Source organism: Trichechus manatus, unplaced genomic scaffold, assembly GCF_000243295.1.
Source record: "Trichechus manatus latirostris isolate Lorelei unplaced genomic scaffold, TriManLat1.0 scaffold00004, whole genome shotgun sequence".
NCBI lineage: Eukaryota > Metazoa > Chordata > Mammalia > Sirenia > Trichechidae > Trichechus > Trichechus manatus.
In genome coordinates, this window is record NW_004443940.1 from 9,419,515 (window position 1) to 9,440,144 (window position 20,630).

Consider the following 20,630-nt stretch of genomic DNA (forward strand, 5'->3'; position numbering starts at 1 on the left):
TGCTTTCTTGGTGGTATGAGGTTCCCATGTGTCTCTGCTCACTTCTCTTTTTTATATCTCAGAAGAGATTGGCTTAAGACACTATCCAATCTTGTATACCTCATCAATATAACTGCCACTAATCCATCTTATTAGACCATAGTGATTGAATTTACAACACATAAGGAAATCACATCAGATTACAAAATGGTACACAATTATACAATACTAAGAATCATGACCCAGCCAAGTTGACAGATATTTTTGGGGGACACAATTCAATCCATGACAGTTTTATAATCATTAAAAAAGTTGTACTTGATGTTCAGATGCCTTGGGATTTTTTGTGACGATCTCCACTGTTGACAATGTTGACAATGTTTTCTCATGTAATCTTCTCAGCAACTGTTTGAGGTAGGAATCATTGTCCTCATTCTCTAGATAAGGCCAAGAGAGGTTAGAGAGCTGGCTTAAACTTCAGATCTCATAGCTACTAAGTGGCAGAAGCAAGATCCAGAGGCAGACCTGGCTGTCTCCAAAGCCAGACACTGCTCACAGGGATGCAATGCCCAGGACTCCCCAACCCCTCATCCCCTACTCTCTTTTGATGGGAGAGTTAAATTGGGAGGCTGTCAGAATTGGGCTTGTGAGTTTGCTCCTGTGGGTCTCCTCTGCCTGGTATATTGGTTTCCTACATGCATATTCCTGGTGAAGGACATGAGCTAGGGTGTGGGGATTTTGTCACCTTCCTCTCACAGCATAGGAAGTCAAGGGGTGGTGTGGAGAATCTCCCCGAGAAGAAATAAAGGTTTCCATTATAAAGGTATCCAATATTACTCAGTTGCCACCAAGTCGATTCCGACTCATGGCAACCTCATGTGTGTCAGAGTAGAACTGTGTTCCATGGGGGTTTCAATGGTTGATTTTTTGGAATAGATTGCCAGGACTTTCTTCTGAGGCACCTCTAGGTGGACCTGAACCTCTAGCCTTTTGGTTAGCAGTGGGGTATGTTAACTAACCATTTGCACCACCCAGGGACTCCGAAGGTATCTGATAGAGGAAGTAAAAATAGTAGCATAACTACACAAGATTGGGGGAGGGAAGTGATGTGGATGAGCTAAATCATGATTTATCATAGCAGGAAGGCAATAGATAATGGCCAAATGTGATAAATCCACAAATGGCTGTGTAAACATTTTATGTAGCGATATGGAGGTAACCACCAGGCCTGAAAACACAAATGGCTACAAATGCCTATCCCTGCATGGAGGAGTGGAAGGGTGGGGCTAGCTTCTCATCATAAGCCCTTTTGTCCAATTTGGTTGTTTTTAGGCATGTGTGTGTATTACAAGGCATGCTGGCGGCACAGTGGTTAAGCACTTGGCTGCTGACCAAAAGGTTGGCAGTTCGAACCCACCAGCCGGTCTGAGGGAGAAAGATGTGTCAGTCAGCTTCTGTAAAGATCACAGTCTTGGAAGGAAACCCAACGAGGCAGTTCTACTCTGTCCTACAGGGTCTCTCTGAGTTCAGAACCGACTAGACGAACCCAGCAGTGTTGTACATAGTAGGGTTGCTATGAGTTGGAACCCACTCGATGGCACCTAACAACAACAATTACATCTTATTTAAAAATTATTTTAAAAGTACAGGCTCTTAAACTTAAAAAAAAAAAAAGGTACAGGCTCTAGGGTCCTTTGTGGATTCAAACATCACCTCTACCAGTTAGGGATCTTGGGAAAGTTAGTTAATCTCTAAGCTTCAATCTTGTCTTCTGGAAAATAGGGATAACAACCATACCCACTTCGTGAAGTTGGTCTGAGGATAAAATGAAGTAATGCATATTAAGCACCAGCGCTGGCTGAAATTCAGCATCTATAATTATTAACAATTGTTATCATTAATAAACTAAGAATGCAGGAAACACCCAGGGTTCTGCACATCAAACAAAACAAAAACAAATCCATTGCCCTCTAGTCGATTCTGACTCATAGCGATACTATAGGACAGACTAGAACTGCCCCACAGGGTTTCCAAGGCTGTAAATCTTTACGGAAGCAGGCTGCCACATCTTTCTTCCGCTGAGCGGCTCGTGGATTCGAACCGCTCATCCTTCGGTTAGCAGCCAAGAGCTTAACCACTGCCCTACCAGACCTCCTCGGCACATATTAACCACTTAGTAATGGGTGGAAAAAATTACAACCTTCACCAGAGCCTATAATTTTCCCCAACCCATGACGCAGGAGTCCCAAGGCTTGGAGTGAACACTTAAATATTGATGTGGTTACTCATTTTTTCATCATTCTGCTCTGCGCTGCAGTGCCCACCGCGGGCGAGCCTAGCTCTTTGGCCTCCCGCGCCCAGGCCTCGCACCTCCCGCACGCGGAGGTTGGGGCGGCAGCCGCTCACACGCTCCTAGGTCTCTGGTGCGGCGCTGTTACGCGGTGGCGCGGGAATCGCTTCTGGTTTAAGGGGGCATCTTCCTGGGCAGGGCCGGGCTGGAGGAGGGGTGAGTGCAGCCCACGATGAGAGTAGTCGCGGTTCGCCTTCACTCCCATAAGTCAGTGTCAAGGCAATGGCAGTCCCGGGAGGGGCGGGTCAGGGCCGTTTTTAGGGCTAGGGCTTTCCGGAGCAGGGGACACTTTGAAGGAGGAATCAGGATTGGCAAGGGAGGCGCAAAGCGGGCATTTCATACCGGCTAAGGACATCTCGCTCCCCCTAGGCTCACGGAGGCTAGGCGAGGATTCGGAAGACGCCTCGATCCTGCGCCGGCCTGGGGGCGGGGCCGGGGCGGGGCCAGCGCGGGAGGCCCTCCCACCCCTCTGCAGAGGCCGCGCGCCCCGCCCCCGGTCCGCCGCGCCTCTAGGCGGGTACACTGTGGGCAGCGCTACCGCACCGCCGCGCGGGCTCGGTCCGCGGGCCGCGGGGCGGAGCAGGGGGCGGGGCGCTGACGTCGCAGCGCGGCAGGCGGCTGGGGAGGTGGGGAGGCGGGGAGGCGGTGGCCGGCTCGGTCCAACTCAGCCTGCAGCTGCGGCGGCCGGCTGTGCAGGCGGGCGGCGGCTCTCTGAGCCGCCTGGTGACCGCCCTCCGCCGCTGCCAAGTTACTCGTCCCCGTGTCCGTGCCCCGCACGGCTGGCCCTCGTCCGCCGCCGCTTCCCCCGCCATGGCCCTGGTGCGGGGCGCCGATCCGGTGGCAGGGCCCTCCCGCTGGCTGCCCACGCACGTCCAAGTGACGGTGCTGCGGGCCCGCGGGCTGCGGGGCAAGAGCTCCGGCGCGGGCAGCACCAGCGACGCGTACACAGTGATCCAGTTGGGCCGCGAGAAGTACAGCACATCGGTGGTGGAAAAGACACCAGGCTGCCCCGAATGGCGCGAGGAGTGTTCCTTCGAGCTGCCGCCTGGCGCCCTGGACGGCCTGCTGCGGGCGCAGGAGGCCGACGCGGACCCGGCGCCCTGGACCGCGGGCCCCGCCACCGCCTGCGAGCTGGTGCTCACCACCATGCACCGCTCGCTCATCGGCGTCGACAAGTTCCTGGGCCAAGCCACGGTGGCGCTGGACAAGGTCTTTGGCGTAGGCCGCGCCCAGCACACTGAGTAAGTGGGGTCGCGGAAACGGTTGAAGGTCTAACCGGGCGGGGCTAGTGGGGGAATACGACCCCGAATCTCTGCCGGGACGGTGCACCTCTTGCCTCGCGCTCAAGAGCATAAACCGACAAGTTGGTTCTTCCCGTTTCGGGGCTCTCCTACGGTCCCCCAAAGGTGTAGTGTACTGGGCTTGGCCTCTGGTGGGCCCGTGTGAGGCCTGCGGGAGGCGTGGGTGGGGACAAGCGCTGGGAGTGGATTATCAAGTAGAATTTAGAAGTGGGATCCAGAGGCTTCTGGGCTGTGGGAACCTCAAGAAGGAAAAATTTGGGGCCATTCTTAGGTCCTCCAGGCTTCTCTCCCTTTCCTCGAAGGGGAGGAGAACTTCTGGGTTCCCTGTCCGGGCGCGGGGCCCACAGGGAGTAGAGAGGCTCTATCTCGCCCGGGGAAGGTGTGGTGGCGTTCTCCAGGAGGAGACTGAGTAGAAGCGTCCCTACCAAATCCAGAGGCTGCTGAGGGCATCCCTCTTGCCAGCTTCTCGGATGTCCTCAGGAATCTGGAGACGCTTCTCTGGACCCTGCCCCTCTGGGCCCCTGGGCTGAGGACAGGAGAACCTGCTGAGTAAAGGAAGGAAACGCTTTAGTCAGCCTTTAATAGCCCTACCCTAGGTGGAGGCAGTGGTATGGTTAGTGCACAGCGGTAGATAATCTCCCAGTCACTTCCACCTAGGAGGGCCCATGGACTTTTTAATCATTTATTTTGGCAGCGTTTATCCTTCCCTGTGCTAAGATCAAGGCTTTAGCTTGGAGCCTTGTTTCCTGTTTTGGGCTAGGGCTGGATCTGGAAGCCAGCCCCCAGGGTTGACAACTTGCTGTGGATCACTGAAGGGGTTAATTGGGAGTGGTGGCCTCCCCTGGGCCTGGTGGAGCCTGTGTGGAGACGGTAAGGGGGTTGGGACAGGGGTGTGCCTGGAGTGGGGAGAGGTGCTGGAAAAGTTTGCCTGAGTCAGATGACATCCAACTGAGTAAATTAAATTTAGAAATGTTTGCTAGAAGAGAAGGATGAGCCTGGTGCAGACCAAATGAAACCAGGAAGGATTTAGGTAGAAAAGGATCTGACCTTGAAGGTTTTTCAAGATGTAGGTAGGGAGTACATCATGGCCCTCTCCATGGCCTGGGGTGGGAAGTGGGGTTGGCACAGGGCAGGTTCCAGGCAGGGCTGTGACCTAACTCCATTTCCACCTCACCTGGCCTTCTCCCCTTCTTCCCTCATGACTTGCTGTTTGGTTGCTGGATGTGGGATCATGTGGTATAGCTTGGCCCTTGTTTTGTTTTTTTCTGCCCCTTTCCTGTCTTCTCCCTCTTTCCTGGCTGGTGGAGCCCAAGGATGTGGGTGTGGGGTGGAAATTACTCCCCTAGCTCTCTTAACCCTTTCTTTTTCAGAAGAGGTGCCTGGCCTCAAGTTCACTCTACCCCTTCGCTAGTCCTTCACTCTCCACTACTCAGCTAATCTGACCAGACTGGTAGATGATGCCCCCCTGCCCCCAAGTTTCTAGGCTTTCGGGGAGGGGCTTCTGTGAGGTCGGTGGCTTTTCCAGTTCCTGCCCTTGCTTTCCTCATGTCAGCTGGCTGTGCCCATAGGCCCAGGTGGGCCTGTTTTCAGCCGAGGACAGTTCCTCTTGGAGAATTTGACTTGCTACCTTTGGATCTGATGGGAGCCTTAATTTACTTTATAGAAGTAATCTTTTCCACCAGGATCTTTCTGAAACCCACCTAGCTCCCTTTCTCTGATGCATTGACCTGAGTTATTTACAGATAAGTAGAGAGGGCAGGTACTTGTGTGGTGGACAGGGGAGAATCTGTGAAATAGGCCAGATCCTCCAGTTCACCAGGACCTGACCTAGCAGCATTCCCACTGACCACTCTTGGTGGCATTTCCTGGAGCACCCTGCCTGTCTCACTCCACATAGCATGGGCTGTTGAGATAATGAGCCTGCATCTTGCCTGGTGGGGGAGAGGGCAAGACACTGCTAGAGAAGACCAGAGCGTACTTTCCTCAGCTTTGGAAAATGGTGGACAAGGACAGCATTCACTGTTGCAACTCCAGGAGCTAGCTTGTGGTGGTCTCAGGGAGGGCAGATGGGGACACAGGTGTCACTAAGAGAACCCGACTGGGGAAGGACAGCCTCACGATTAAGTGGGTGGAAGGGGGGGAGGTTGTGGAGTTGCTCTGAACAGATTCTAATCCTAAACCTGCCACTTTGTTGCAAGCCACTTTAACTCTTGGTGCCTCAGTTTCCTCATCTGTAAAGTGGGAATAATTACCACCTTTGCAGGGTTGATGTGAAGGATGAAATGAATGCGAGTAAAGCACCTAGTGTGTTCCCCGGGCTTAGATAGTCAGTGAACAGCAGTGATGGTGGAGGGAGGTTTTGGTAACAATGCTCGTAGCCCTAGTCTGGGAGACACCTCTGCCCTGAAGAGCCTCTCATGGGAGACAATATAGAACCCAGAGCCTGGAAAGCTGCAGACCCCTGGATGGCAGGGTCTGCAACCCTCCACCATAATCTTTGCTGCTAGAGGCACAAGAAGTAGGGCTGGGCTTGGGAGGCCTCTGCAGTGGTGAAGCCAAACTCAGATCGGCTTGTAGCCCTGCAGCTCTCCTCCCCGGCAGCCTTGCCCTCTTGGGAAAGCAGGACAGCACAGTGTTTAAGAACCTGGGTACTGGTGTTTGACTCTCAGTGCTGTCATTTACTAGCAGCCAGATTACTTAATTCACTTCCTCATTTCTAAAAGGTCATGATAATAATCAGAGTTGATCAGACCAAATAAGATATCTGTAAAAGGCTTAGTATAGTTCTGGACACATAGCAAGCTCTCAAAATATTATTGCTTTGTGTGATGGTGGTAACTGGGGTTCTAGGTGCCTCAGCATCCCCTGGAGGCCCTTTGCCAGTGGGGAGCTCTTTGAGGTAAGGGATTTCACTGGAGGCTTCTAAATAATTGAAGAGGAAATTCTCAAAACAGATATTAATATAGTAAACAAGTCAACTGATTATAACCCTCTTACCCCAGTAAAACCATACTTGGATCATCATGGTTCCTGTGGGTCTGAAAATCCTAAGAGATGCTTCTCCATGGATTTCCTTTCTGGTTTTTACCTCCAGCATCCTTCCTAGTGCTCCCTAGTGGATATGTCTATGTTTGCCTCTCTGACTCCTCCTGACAGTCAGGGGAGAGGGTGGCAGTCGTTAGTTCTCTTTGTCCCCCTTGTGGCCAGGTGGGCCACTTAGACCTATCTGACCATTAGGCTATCCATGCGGATTATACCTAGGTGAATGACCCTGAACATGTTGGGAGAGGGAGGGAAGGAAGAGCAAGCAAAGGTTTTTGAGTGGGAAGATAGGGAATCTGTTATGAGGCCATTTTGACTGGGGAGACATGGTCTTTGCCCTTTGGGAATGCTGGTCTGTGTATTTGGGAGAGGGGAGGGGAGGGCACAACTGTTTAGGGGGCCCATCACCCACCTCATCCCTGATCCTGGTATGGAGTGAAATTGTCCCTGCTGTAAGATCTGGAGTGTGGAGGATGGTACCGTCATCTGGGCTTGTTGGATCTTTGGAAAGCTAAGACTGTGAGTCCAGTTTGGGTTGGGACCAGTGTGTCCTTCTTCATTGCAAAAGAGTAAAACTGTTCTGACTATGGGCAGCCCCTCATTGGTCCTGCACCATTGTTCTTTCCTAGAGAACCTCAAGGAGGCCTGTGGCTGTGGAAGACATAGGCCTGAGAGCAAAGCCTTCTACCTGACTGTCCACAGTGGCCTGAGATGTCCTTGTAGAGGGCAGGGGCCTGAGGGAACATGTAGCCTGTTGGCCTGAGGTTGGGATGGTCTTTGAGTGCTTCCATCCATCCCTACATCCCAGGTGGCCTGCACGTAACTGTTGTGGGCAGATGTTCTAGCATTCAGGGTGTGTGTGTGTGTGTGTGTGTGTGTACATGTACGTGCACAACCCCACAGCCTTCCTCTGTCAGTTTCCAGATGCCACCCTGGTCCTCAGGAAGCAGCCAAGGCTGCTAGGGTCCCCAGCTTTAGCTCTTGCCACAACCCCAGACTTGGAGTTGAGGCCTGAGGGGCTGCTGGGGAAGTCTGTTTTGGCTGCCAGGGAAGGGAGTGGCTGTACTTAGAAGCCATTCATTAGGATGCAGGAGGCTGTATCTCCCTTAGCTGTGGGGCAGTTTTTATATGGGGTTGTTTGAGCAGCATCTGGAGAGTGGGGAGGGGTAGAAAGTGTGACTCCTCTGTCAGACTGGGCGGCCCCTGCTGGCACCGCAGCTTCCCCTTCCCTTCGCATCTGCCCCTGGACCCTGGGCAGGGGCCTGTGGTGCAGCCTATCTCTGCTCTGTTCTGCCTTGTAGGCTGCCAGTGCCAGTGCGCTCCTCAGCAGAGCCTCAGTCCCAGGTGACCTTGAGGGCTGTCCTTTTCCTCAGATTGGAGCTGCCTGCCCCACTTGTTAATTATGGTCACCTCATTACTGTGACACTCTGGTCTTGCCTTGTCCAGATGTTTCCCCTGCCCTTCCCACCCTGGTCTAGGACAGATAATTAACACAAAGACAGCAGCTCTCTTTGCTCTGGGAATTAGTATGCTTTTTTCCTTGTGCAGGGCCAGTTCTCTGCAAAATGATGTAGTCATGAAAAAGCTTTGTCCTTCCCCATGGCCAAGTAATAAAAATAAATACACAATGTGGGCCCTTTATGCAGCTGGCAGTCCCCTCAGTGAGGAGCCTGATCACTTTGCTGGCTGAGCTGGCTAAGGACCTCTTGGGTTATTTCTTCCCTCAGGAATGATGGTGGCCAGAGAGGGGAGCTGGGCTTGGATGCTCATGCTGGAATATGACTCTGTGTGGGTTTGGACTCCAGGCCTCTCCTCAGAGAGCAGTAACCAGGGGCTCTGCAAGTGGAGACCCCAGGAGGCAGTGCTTTAGAGGAGATGCTTACATGGGAGGGAGCTGATCAGAGGCCACCTCGACCTTCAGTTGGCCTGGGTGCAAAGCCCAGCCCTTAATCATGGAATTCTATCATCAGAGCTGAAGAACGCTTTTGTTGTTGTTAGTTGCCACCGAGTTGATTCCGACTCATAGCAACCACGTGTGTGCAGAGTAGAACTGCTCCGTAGGGTTTTCAAGGCTGTCTCTTCTGAGGTGCATCTGGGTGGATTCAAACCACCACCCTTTCGGCCGGTAGAGCACTTAGCCATTTCACCAAACCAAACCCCTTGCCGTCGAGTTGTTTCTGACTCACAGTGACTCTGTAGGACAGAGTAGGACTGCCCCACAGAGTTTCCAAGGAGTGGCTGGTAGATTCAAACTGCCGACCTTTTGGTTAGCAGCTGAGCTCTTAACTACTGCACCACCAGGGCTCCCTTAACTACGTAGACATGTGGAAACTGAGGCTCTGTGAGGGAGGGAGAGGGACGTGCTTTCAGCTAGTTGGCAAATTAGTGGAGAGTGTGGCTCTGTGTGGTTTCTGTCAAAACCTGTAGGATCTGGGGTAAAGAAGAGACAGTATTGGCACTCCAAGGTTTCCGTGCAGATTCCCATGGGGTTTTAGTGAGATGGGAGATTGGAGCTCGGAAAGGGGAGAGGTGTTGGTGCTCATCTGCTCACCTTGAGGGACAGTCTAATCCAGAGGTGTTTCTGAAGTTCCTGCTGGGCTAAGGCTAGAGGGGGCCCCTGGTTGGGGGAGAGAGGGTGGAGCTTCCAGGGAGGGGAGGACATGGGCATCCCTGTCTACATGCCCTGGAGGGGCGGTCTTGTGGGGAAGATACACCATCCCCCTCTGTATTTGGAGGACGGGGATAACCAACTGTTGTATTATGGTGCCCTTGTAGGGAGCACTGGGGATGTTCAGAGCAGACTGAGCCACTGAGGCCTGTGCTCCTTGAGGAGGGGCAGACCTCCTTGAGGAGGGGACATACACCAAAGGCCATCGGGTTGGCCTTCGGCGGGCCTTTCTTTCAGCCCACCTTCTCTGAATTTCCACACCTGGAGCACATAGCACTGTTTTGGTGGATTATTAAAATCTTGCCTTGTTGGTCTAGTCAAGCCCTAAGGACTTGACTGAAGAGCTCTGGTGGTGCAGTAGTTAAGCACTCATCTGCTAAGCAAAAGGTCAGCAGTTTGAACCCACCAGTTGCTCCGCAGGAGAAAGATGTAGCAGTCTGCTTCTGTAAAGATTACAGCCTTGGAAACCCTATGGGGCAGTTCTTCTCTGTCCTATAGAGTCTTTATGAGTCAGAATCAACTTGACGGCAACGAGTTTGGTTTTGGTTAAGGATTTGACTTACATTAGCTCACAGTAACCCCTGAGGTATAGGTCCTCGCAGCAACCCTCTGAAGTATAGGCAATGTTACTATGTTTAACAGCTAAGGAAACTGAGGCACAGAGAGGTTAAGTGACTTTTCTAAAGGCAAACAGTAAGTGGCAGGCCCAGGATTTGAACCCAGGCAGTATGGCTTCAGATTCAATGTTCTTGACCACCATGCTGTACTGCCCATCTCAGTTTTCCCTCCATGTCTCGCATGATTCTGCTCTGCATAGGGCCAGAGGCTCAGCAGCTGCCCTCCTGAGGCTTCCTCTCTTCCCCAAAGCAGATGGTGGGAGTTAGGCTTAGGGGCTTTGTAAGCATGTCCTCCTTCTCCAGTGTGAGCCCTGCTTTATTGGGGTAAGCACGTTTGGTCTGCATCTCCAGGCCTGGTCGTGTCTGCTCCAGGGGCTGCCACCTGGTACTTTGGGAAGGTGGGTATCACTGCCACCAGGGTGTGTCCCCCTCATCCTTCCAGGGCTGGAGGACATCCTTCCAGGAGTGAGTGAGGCCTGGGAAGCTCTGCCTTGACCTGGACACACACCCACCCCTGGAGAGAGTCACTCCCCTAGGGCTTGTACACTGGAGCAGGGCTTGGGGACATCAATAGATATGAAACTTCATGACCTTGCCAGAGCCATCAAATGCCTGCTTTACGGTGACAGAGCACTCCCAGCCATCCAGTTCCTCCTCCTACAGAAATGCAGTCATTTGCTTTTTTTCCCCCCTTTTGTTCAACATTCAGGAAGCAGTGACTGGGCAACCACTGTGCCTAGGTCAGCGCTGTGGAGGATATAGAGGAAATAAAATGTACCACCCTTTCCCCAGAAGGATGAAAATGTGTTTGAGACAAGACTTTCACAAGAGGGATGATTAACTTATGAAGCAGCAAATAAAAAGTGTGAAACGAGGGAAGGAGCAAAAGAAGAGGGTACTTTTGGGGCCTGGAGTGATCAGGTTGGGCTTCCTGGGGGAGGTTGGGCCTTGAATGACAGGTGAGGTGATATGGCCTTGTGAGTGTCAGGTAGGGAAACTGTCCCTCCAGAAGGGGAGGTGAGTGGGGTGGGGCTGGGCCAGGAGAGGAAGCAGGGGGGGTGCCAAGCTTTTCTATGTGCCTCTTTCCACAAAACAGTGTATTTTTAATGTAACTTTTTTATTTTTGAGTAGCTCACCTGGTTCAAAATCCTAAAGGTACAAAATGCACTCAATGAAAAATTTCCCTTACCGAGAAAATGCAGAGCAGAATTTCAATTCTCATGGACTCCAGACTTTCTGGAGCCATGGACACTGGATGAGCCTCTGAAACCATTGCCCTGGGCTAATCTTTAAACCTTAAACCAAAATTGTCCCCAAACAGTAGTTTAAAACCAAACAGTAGTTTAGCTTAACTAGTAAAGAATGTCTACCTTGAACACTGTGCTCTCTTGAAAACTATCTACATTTGATCAAAGTGACAACAGCAACTTGAAAGATTAGATAGGAACCTTAGGGAGCAGTGAGTTTTTGGTAATAGGAGAAGGATCAACTCAGAAAAGGAGAGTGAGAATGGTTGTACAATTCGAAGGATGTAGTCAATGTCTTTGAATTGTACATGTAGAAATTGTTGACTTGGTGTATGTTCTGCTGTGTATATTCTCAATAATAACAAAAAATAAAATAAAATTTTGGGGAAAAAAAAATCTCCTTGCCCTGACCTCGAGTCAGCCGGCAACTCTCCTCAGAGACGACCACCATTACCAGTTCTTGTGTCACCTTACAAAGTTATTGAATGCATCTATAAGCAAATGCATTCCATGTTTTCTTCTCTCTCTCCCTTTTGGTTTGCCCAAATGCAACATTCTCAGCACAGAGTCTGTACCTGCGACCAGCTGACTTTCCCACGTAGGGACATTTATTGTTGGTCTCCACCTGTTCTAGGGTCTGACCCGAAACGCTAGCAGATGGGATGGGCACCAGTTAGTTTTGTCCTCCATGACCCACGGTTCCTGTTTTGGGGTGAATATGGGGTTAGGAGCAAATGCGGGGGGGTCGTGGTTAAGCAGAATTTCTTTCTTATTCCCCCCTTTGCTGAAGATGCTTTGGGAGAGGTCATCTTGCTGATTCTCTCCCTCTTCCTGGGCAGAGTCAGTGCTGTTTGGCCCTGGGCTACCCCACTGCCACAGGTAGCCTGTAAAAGGCCCTTGATAGACAGACAAAACCAAATCGTACGTGTGGTTTGGCCTACTTTCAGAGTGCTTTCCTGGCAATGCCTTATTTCCTTCTCCCCTGAGGGTAGCAGATGACCCCTATTTTTACAGATGTGGAAACTGAGGTCCTAGGAGGTGGAATGACCTGTCCAAGGTCACCTGGCTAGATAGCAGCAGCCAGATTTCTGACCTCCAAGCCCAGCCCTTCTTTCTCTACATGGTGCTGTCGGACTACATACTTGCTGTCTGTGGTAGACTTGTCTGCTGGGCGAGTGCAGGCCCCTGGCCACCTCTGAGGCCAGCTGACAGTGACACACCTTTGGAGCTTGCAGCAGTAGGAGAGATGAGAGTAGCCAAGATGCTTGTGCCCTGAAGGGAGGGAGGCTGACACTGCTGGGGTCTGAGGTGGACTGGGCCAGCCATCTCTGCAGAGGCAGAGGTAACCAATGAGATGACTGTTCTGGGCTCCAAGGATAGTTGGTGCTGGGCATGGTGCCAGAGGAGGTGATAAGGATCATCCTTCTGGCCTGATAAGAGGCAATATCCTGTCCTGTGATTGTGTCTGGCTTGCAGTTTTACTGCAGATACCAAGTCGAAGGGTGGTTAGGTTGGGGTGTCGGAGCCAGAAGGCGATTGGCCTGTGGCCCACACACCTCCTGCCTGGCAGTGTGTAAGGCAAGGCTGCTTGGGGAGGTAACACTGGAGAGGATGGAAGACGTAAGGATAGAGGAGACTTGGGGAAAGTTTTTTCCAGTTGTCTCCCCAAACTCCAAGTAATAACAGTTTTAGTTGGCACTGCTCCCTGTCCCAATGGACTAATTTTATCACCCCCATTTACAGAGGGGAAGTAGCTTTTTAAAAGCCGCTTAGTAAGTCAGAGGCAGGATAGAACCAAGTCTCCTCTCTTCTAGTTCACTGGGGTTTTCTCATAATACCCTTAAAATGATTTTTTTTCCCAATTTCTTTTTGGGAGTAAAGCTGCCAGCTCCATCTCATTTATTCAGCAGGTGTTAGAGGTGTTCCATATATCAGCTCCTGTCCCTGGGTGTGGGGATAAAAGGTGAGTAACAGTCCCTGCTGTCAACAGAGGGTGAGAGTGCAGGGTGGGGGCCCTGCGCTGCAGGAGCATGAAAAAGCGGCGCTCGGGAGGGGACCCCTGGTCCCTGCTACCTTCCCCGTTGCTACTGTCCTAGTTTAGGCAAATTTTATTTTTACTTCTGCTCTGGGCTGTAACCATAGCTGCTGCTGCCTTTTTATAGGCAGTTGATTAATTTATAATGAGAAATAAAACTGCTAAGGCCTAAAGAGTTGCTCAGGTTAGCCTGGCCACGGGACCCTACCCTGCACTATGCTGGCTTCATGACAGTCTCCCCTGCCTCGTCTCTCTGCTGTGTCGAGCTGTCTGGCGCCCTTCCTACAGCACAGTGTCCATCAGGTGCTGTCCTTATTTCATGCCCCGTGGGACTCAAACATACCAAGGACTGTGAAGATGGCGCAGGACTGGGCAATGTTTCATTCTCTTCATAAGTTTGCCATGTGTCAGAGCTGACTGGACGGCAACTGTAAACAACAGTGCTCTTTGGGGCCTCAGAATGAAGTTCTAGCTCCTTATCGTGGTGCTTGAGGCAGTCTCCTACCTGCCCCACAGCACTTCTCTGCCCTTCTTCAGGTGTCCAGCCCTGGGCATCTCCATCTTCTGTTCCTTCCACCTGGAGTGTCTCTCTGACCCCCTCCTCGCCTCTGTTCTATCCATTGTTCAGTCCCAGTATAAATGCCATGTTTTGCACGCCCCTTCTGGAAACCATCTCACCACTCCCTTTTAACCTTTGTAAGAGCTTTATTTGTGCATTTTTGTGGTGCTGATCACTTTTTTCCCTTTGTTAATGTGGCTATCTTATTTCACCACCAAGGATGTAAGCTCTTCGAGGATACTCCCTTTCTTGTTCTGGGTAAGTACTTGAGAAAAGTTTAAGTGGAGGCCTGGCTGGGTAGGGTTTTACTGGCCAGTTTCTGGTGCCTCTGAGAGGGACATTACTTGTGGTGTGGGTGTCAGGATAGGATGTCAGGAGTAATTTAGGTGGCATGTCTCCCTGCCCCAACTGTCTAATTTAAAAAAATAATAATTTAGTTTTGTTGTTGTTGAGAATATACACAGCAAAACATATACCAGTTCAGCCATTTATGCATGTACAGTTCAGTGACGTTGATTATGTTCTTCAAGTTGTGCAACCATTCTCACCCATCTTTTCTGAGTTGTTCCCTATTAACATAAACTCACTGTCCCCTAAGATTCCTATCTAATCTTTCAGGTTGCTGTTGTCCATTTGATCCTATATAGATAGATCTTAAAAGAGACAATACTCAAGGCAGACTTTTTTTTACTAGTTAAGCTAAACTGTTGTTTGGTTTTAAGAAGACTTCAGGGAATATTTTTGGTTTAAGGTTTAAAAGTTATCCCAGGGCAGTAGTTTCAGGGGTTCATCAAGTCCGGGCTTCAGAAAGTCTGGATTCCATGAGAATTTTAAATTCTGTTCTGCATTTTCCCCCTTTTAGTCAGGGTTCTTCTATAGAACCTGTTATCAAAATGTTCAATAATAGTAGCCGGGCACCATTGAGTTCTTCTGGTCTCACGGCAAAGGAGGCAGTTGGCTGTTCACAGAGTCAAAGAGCCACACGTTCTGTTTCCTCCTTCTCTTCGTGACTCTCCTTCTTCATCTGTTGCTCCAAGTGAGTAGGGACCAATTGTTGTACCTTGAATGGCCGCTTGCAACCTAACTGGCTAATTTTATCACCCCCATTTACAGAGGTAAAGTGGCTTGTTTAAAGCCACTTAGTAAGTCAGAGGCAGTACTAGAACCCAGGTCTCCTATCTTCTAGTCCACTGGCATTTTCCCAGGCCCCGTGTTAGTGCCAGAGGGCTGATGAGCTCACAGGTTAGCACAAGGCTAAGGGACAAGATCAGGTGTGCAGGCTCAGTCATAGGACAAGGAGAAATAGCCTGTACCCTGGTCCAAGGCTTACCCACTGACCTCTGCAGGTGTCTAATATAATCCCACTGTTGGCCCTAAGTGGGGCCAGGAGGGGGTATGAATGAGTCAGTGCACCCTAAATGTTTCAGGATGCACCTCTAACCATCTCCAGCAGATGTGAGTGCTTTTTAAAAAACATAACCATAATGCCATCGTCTCAAACACACACACACACACACACATACATACATAAAATCAACAACAGTTCCTTAATCATCGAATACCCAATTCATATTCATATTTCCCTGATTACCTCAAAAATATCTCTGCTTGCTCACGATACCCTTCAACCTAGTTCTCCACCCCCTGAACACTGGTCAGTTACCCAGGCTCCACCCTCCCGGCAGGAGTCCCTCACAGGTGGAGTGGCTAACGCCACTGCATCCCATCAGGAAACTCACCTGTCTGCCCTCTTGCCTTCAGTGAGGCCCAGAGTCACAGTGGGCTCCAGGTTGTCAGCTCTACCCGTCCATCATGAAATTTCCCACCAATCTTTCCCCCAATGGTTTTAGTATCTATTGATGGTTGTCTCCTAGATCTCTAATTCTATTTTTTCTTCTATGTCACCTGGAATCCCAGCATAAAGAAGCACTTTCTCTCTTAACTATTTGGTCCTTTTACAGTAGGAACAAGGAGCCCTGCTGGCACACCGGCTAAGGGCTTGGCTGCCAACCAAAAGGTTGGCAGTTCAAACCCACCCAGTGGTTCCGTGGGAGAAAGAGCCTGGCGATCAGCTCCTGTAAAGATTACAACCTAGAAAACCCTATGGGACAGTTCTGCTCTGTCACATGGGGTTGTTATGAATTGAAATTGACTCGACGGCACCTAACAACAACAACACAGTAGGAATGGCAGAATGGCACACTGTGCACAGGAGTAGCAGGGCTTGTTGTTGTTGTTAGGTGCCATCAAGTGGGCTCTGACTCATAGTGACCCTATGTACAACAGAATGAAATGTTGCCTGATCCTGCAACATCCTCACAGTCATTGCTGTTTGATCCCATTGTTGGAGTTGTTGTGTTAATCTGTCTCATTGAGGGTCTCCCTCTTTTTTTTGCTGACCTTCTACATTACCAAGCATGATGTCTTTTCCCAGTGATTGGTCCCTGCTGATGACATGTCCAAAGTAAGCGAGACAAAGTCTTGCCATCCTCACTTCTAAGGAGGATTCTGGCTGTACTTCTTCCAAGACAGAGTTGTTCATTCTTCTGACAGTCCATAGTGTATTCAATATTCTTCACCAACACCGCAATTCAAATTCATCAATTCTTCTTTGGTTTTCCCTTTTTCATGGTCTAGCTTTTACAAGCATATGAGGCGATTGAAAATACTCTGGCTTGGGTCAGGTACACCTTAGTCCTCAAAGTGACATCTTTGCTTTTCAGCACTTTAAAGATGTCTTTTGCAGAAGATTTGCCCAGTGCAGTATGTCATTTGATTTCTTGACTGCTGATTCCATGGGCATTATTGTTTCAAGAAGAATGAAATCCTCGACAGCTTCAGTGTCTTCACCGTTTATCATGATGCTTTTATTGGTTCAGTTATGAGGATTTTCCTTTTCTTTATGTTGAAGTATAATCCATACTGAAGCCTGTAGTCTTTTACCTTCATCAGTAAGTACTTTAAGCCATCTTCACTTTCAGCAAGCAAAAGCCCAGTTTTGTGCCATTATTTTCTAATTTGGTGATATCATTCAAATTAAGAATCATTTACATGGCAGGAGTTTCCTACCAGAGCAAAGATTACTAGGTCTTACGAGCCTGGGGAGGAGAGGACAGAGGCAGCCTGGTCTCTGAAGACCGCTGGCCTCCTGAGGGCAAGTGATTTAATGTGCAGCGTTTTGTCTGAAATGTCCAGTTGCTGGCCTGGAGTAGAAATCTGGGGCAGGCAATGTTATGGGGAGGCATTTTGGTATTTTCCTCAAGAATTACTTCTTTTTTTTTTTTAATTGTGGTTAAATATACGTACTAAAATATTTGCCATTTCAACATTCTTCACATGCACAATTTAGTGACTTTGTGTTCATCATGTTGTACAACCATCACCATTATCCATTTCCAGATTTTTCCATCACCCTTAACAGAAGCTCAGTGTCCCCTAAGGAGTGAGTGCCCCTTTCCCCTCCCTGCCAGCTGCCCCTGGTAACCACTAATAAAATTAGGTCTATGTATACTTCCCTATTCTAGATATTTCGTATCAGTGGAATCATATGATATCTGTCCTTTTGTGAGTGACTTACTTCACTCAGAATGACTTTTTCAAGGTTTGTTCATGTTGTAGCATCTTTCAGGACTTAATTTCTCTTTATGACTGAGTCATATGGGTGGTGTCAATGGTTAAGTGCTCAACTACTAGCCGAAAGGTTCACAGTTTGAACCCACCCAGAGGTGCCTCAGAAGGCCTGGTGATCTGTTTCTGAAAGGCCACAGCCAGAAGAGAGATGCTGTAGACATGGTGGATTGCAGGCCTAGCAGGTGAGACTCAGGTGAGGACCAGCCCAGGGAGGTTGGAGACTGTGATGCTGGGCTTGATGAAAACAAGCCCTGGAGCCAGCCACTCCCCAGTTAGCAGGTGCAGCCGGCTGTTTTTGTTTCTCTGGAGTCACCTTCGTTGGCATGCAGGGTATTTGAGGGTCAGCCTGAGCACTGTGGCATGACGCTGGGGAGGCTGAGGGCCTTCAGCTGGCTTCCTGACCTTTGCCAGGGTTAAGCATTCTGCTGCTAGCCAAAAGACTGGCAGTTTGAATCTACCAGCCACTCCTTGGAAACCCTATGGGCAGTTTTACTGTGTCTGATAGGGTCGCTATGAGTTGGGATTGACTCGATGGCAATGGGTTCCTGTGGTCCTGAGTGGGCAATGGGGAGCAGTGCCTGCTGTCTGCTCTGCCATCTTAGCCCAGGGCCGAAAGTGTTGGGGGAGGGGAAGACCTGCCCTTCTGTCACTCATTCCCTCCCTATTCCAGAGCAGGTGCCTGGAGCCCCTTCTGTGCCATGGGCCCCTCGGGTATCTGTGAAGCCTATGGACTCCTCCTCAGAGTAAGATTTTTAAATATATTGGTTACAGAAGACACTGATGATGTTGAAATACAGTTATCAATACATGAAAACATCAATCAGGTAATATGTATGCTTTATTAATGCATTAAATAATACTATTCAGTGGTGATCTAAGGTCTCTGGGTGGTGCAGACATTTTGCTCTCGGCTGTTAACAAAAAGGTTGGCAGTTCGAACCCATCCAGTGATGCCTTGGAAGAAAAGCCTGGCAATCTGCCTCTGTGACGATTATAGCCAAGAAAACCCTATGGAGCACGGTTCTACTCTGTAACGCATGGGGTCGCCATGAGTCGGAATTGACTCGACAGCAGTGGGTTAGTGGTGATCTAACCAGTTTCAAGGTAGCTATCAGCATAATTTTGTGACATCTGCAACAGCTGAAATATGATATGCAAATATCTGATTTTTCTTGGTGCATATATTTGTAATTGAAGAAAATGCTAAGTTTCAGTTTGAGATTAGTGAAGATAAAGATGGAATTTTCTTCTCATCTAACACAGACCTCCCTGCTCTAAAGAAATAGGGGGGGTGACTGGATTCCTTGGTTGGGTAGGGAAAGGGGGCTTCGGGGCCAGGGAGGGTGTGTGTTGTACTTGCAGAAGGGAGGCCGTCTAGTACATGATCAAGGTCACGGGCTCTGGAGCCAGGGAGCCTGAGTTAAAATCCTGGCTCTCCTAACCAAAAACCCCATTGCCATTGAGTCTATTCCAACTGATAGTAACCCTAGAGGACAGGGTAGAACTGCCCCACAGGGTTTCCAAGGAGAAGCTGGTGGATTCAAACTGCTGACCTTTTGGTTAGCAGCAGAGCTCTTAACCACTGTGCCACCAGGGCTCCCTGTCTCTCTAGGTTACTAAAAATAAATTTGTAACCTAACCCTTTGTGAACATCTCTGTGCCTCTGTGTCTGCATCTGCAGAACAATGAGAGCTGATATTTGTGTGGTGTTTCCTGGGCCAGACCCTGTGCTGAGTGCTCCATGCATAATCCGCTTAATCCTCATAGTGGTCTTGTGAAGTGAAGGATTTCTGTTACCCTCCGTTCTATAGGTAGATGAGGAAGCCGAGGCTGAGAGAGTTTAGGTAACCTGCCCAAGGTCACACAGCTAGTAAGTGGACAGGCTGGGACTTAAATCCAGGCAGCCTGGCTCCAAAGTCCACATTTTAACCACTCTACATACTCACTCTCAGAGTCTGCCCCTCATACCAGCCTCACAGGGTTGTTAGGAAGGATTAAGCAAGATATAGTGCTGTATTGTGGAGTGTTTAAAAAAAAAAAAAAACATTGCCATCGAGTCAATTCTGACTCATAGCAACCCTATAGGACAGAGCAGAACTGCCCCACAGAGTTTCCAAGGAGTGGCTGATAGATTCAAACTGCTGACTTTTTGGTTAGCAGCTCAGCTCTTAACCACTGCGCCACCAGGGCTCTGTGGAGTGTTTAGTAAGTGCTAAATGAGTGGTTGTAGCTGTCAGTGGTAATACTGTTAGTGGCTTTGAAGGCCTGTGATGGGCTAGAGTGGGATGATCACCATACCTCCAGACAGGAGGTTGGGCACTTCCCAGATCTGGTTGGGCATGTTCTCCCTCAGAGAAATTAATGACAATCTCAGTTCAGAGGTGGGGCCTGAGGAAGAGTCTGGTGGTTAAAGACAGTCCCATTTTGGAACTCTCTTCTTTAAGCCTGACACTTGTGGCCTCTGCCCTCAGGAGGATGGTGGACGGGGAAGGACCTGCTTGGCACTTTGGCAGCTCCTGGCCTAATGGGTAAGACCCGTGCGTTTGTCATGATAGAAACATCCACAGAGCAGTTGTGGACCGGGACAAACCAAGTGCCCGAGTTAATTTCTATATTAATTTGTTAGTTCACTGAACAAATATTTGAGTGTCTGCTATTTTAAGTGCTGGGGATGCAGAGATGAACAGAATAAAGTACTTGCTTATAGGGGAGACCTTGTATACATGTATCATTTTACTGTGTGGGAGACGTGTGTATGTACACACATATATACACACATACACATACGTGTGCATACACACATGCGTGGACACACAGTGTCAGGTTGTGTTGTCTGATGAAGAAATAAAACAGAGTAAGGGGCAGTTGTAGTTGGGGACAAGAGACCTGACTGGAGTGAATGAGTGAGTGAACCGCAGTTTGAAGATCTGGGCCTATGTATCAGGCAGAGGGAAAAGCAAGTGCAGTGGCCTCGAAGTAGGAACAAGCCTGGTGGGTTGAGGGACACCAGGAAGACCTGTGTGGCTTGAGGGAAATGAGATGCAGAGAGCCGTAGGAGCCACGGCCTGACAGACGGGTCCTTCCCGCCATGCTGAGGAGTTTATGTTTTACGGGCAGCACTGGAGGGTTTGAACTCTCTCTCTCTCTTTCTCTCTCTCTCTCTCTCTGTGTGTGTGTGTAATGTGCTCTGATTGCACATATT

The 20,630-nt window shown here is 49.7% G+C and overlaps 1 protein-coding gene across 1 annotated transcript in view; it reads left to right on the forward strand.

Moving 5' to 3' along the window:
• The first annotated feature begins 2,884 nt into the window (after positions 1–2,884).
• The window catches only part of RAB11FIP5 (RAB11 family interacting protein 5), a 46,515-nt gene continuing 28,769 nt past the window's right edge, over positions 2,885–20,630 (forward strand). The window contains exon 1 of the mRNA XM_004369205.2: positions 2,885–3,570. Coding sequence (XP_004369262.1) covers positions 3,140–3,570 — 431 coding nt within the window. The 5' untranslated portion in view covers positions 2,885–3,139. The remainder of the gene's footprint in view (positions 3,571–20,630) is intronic.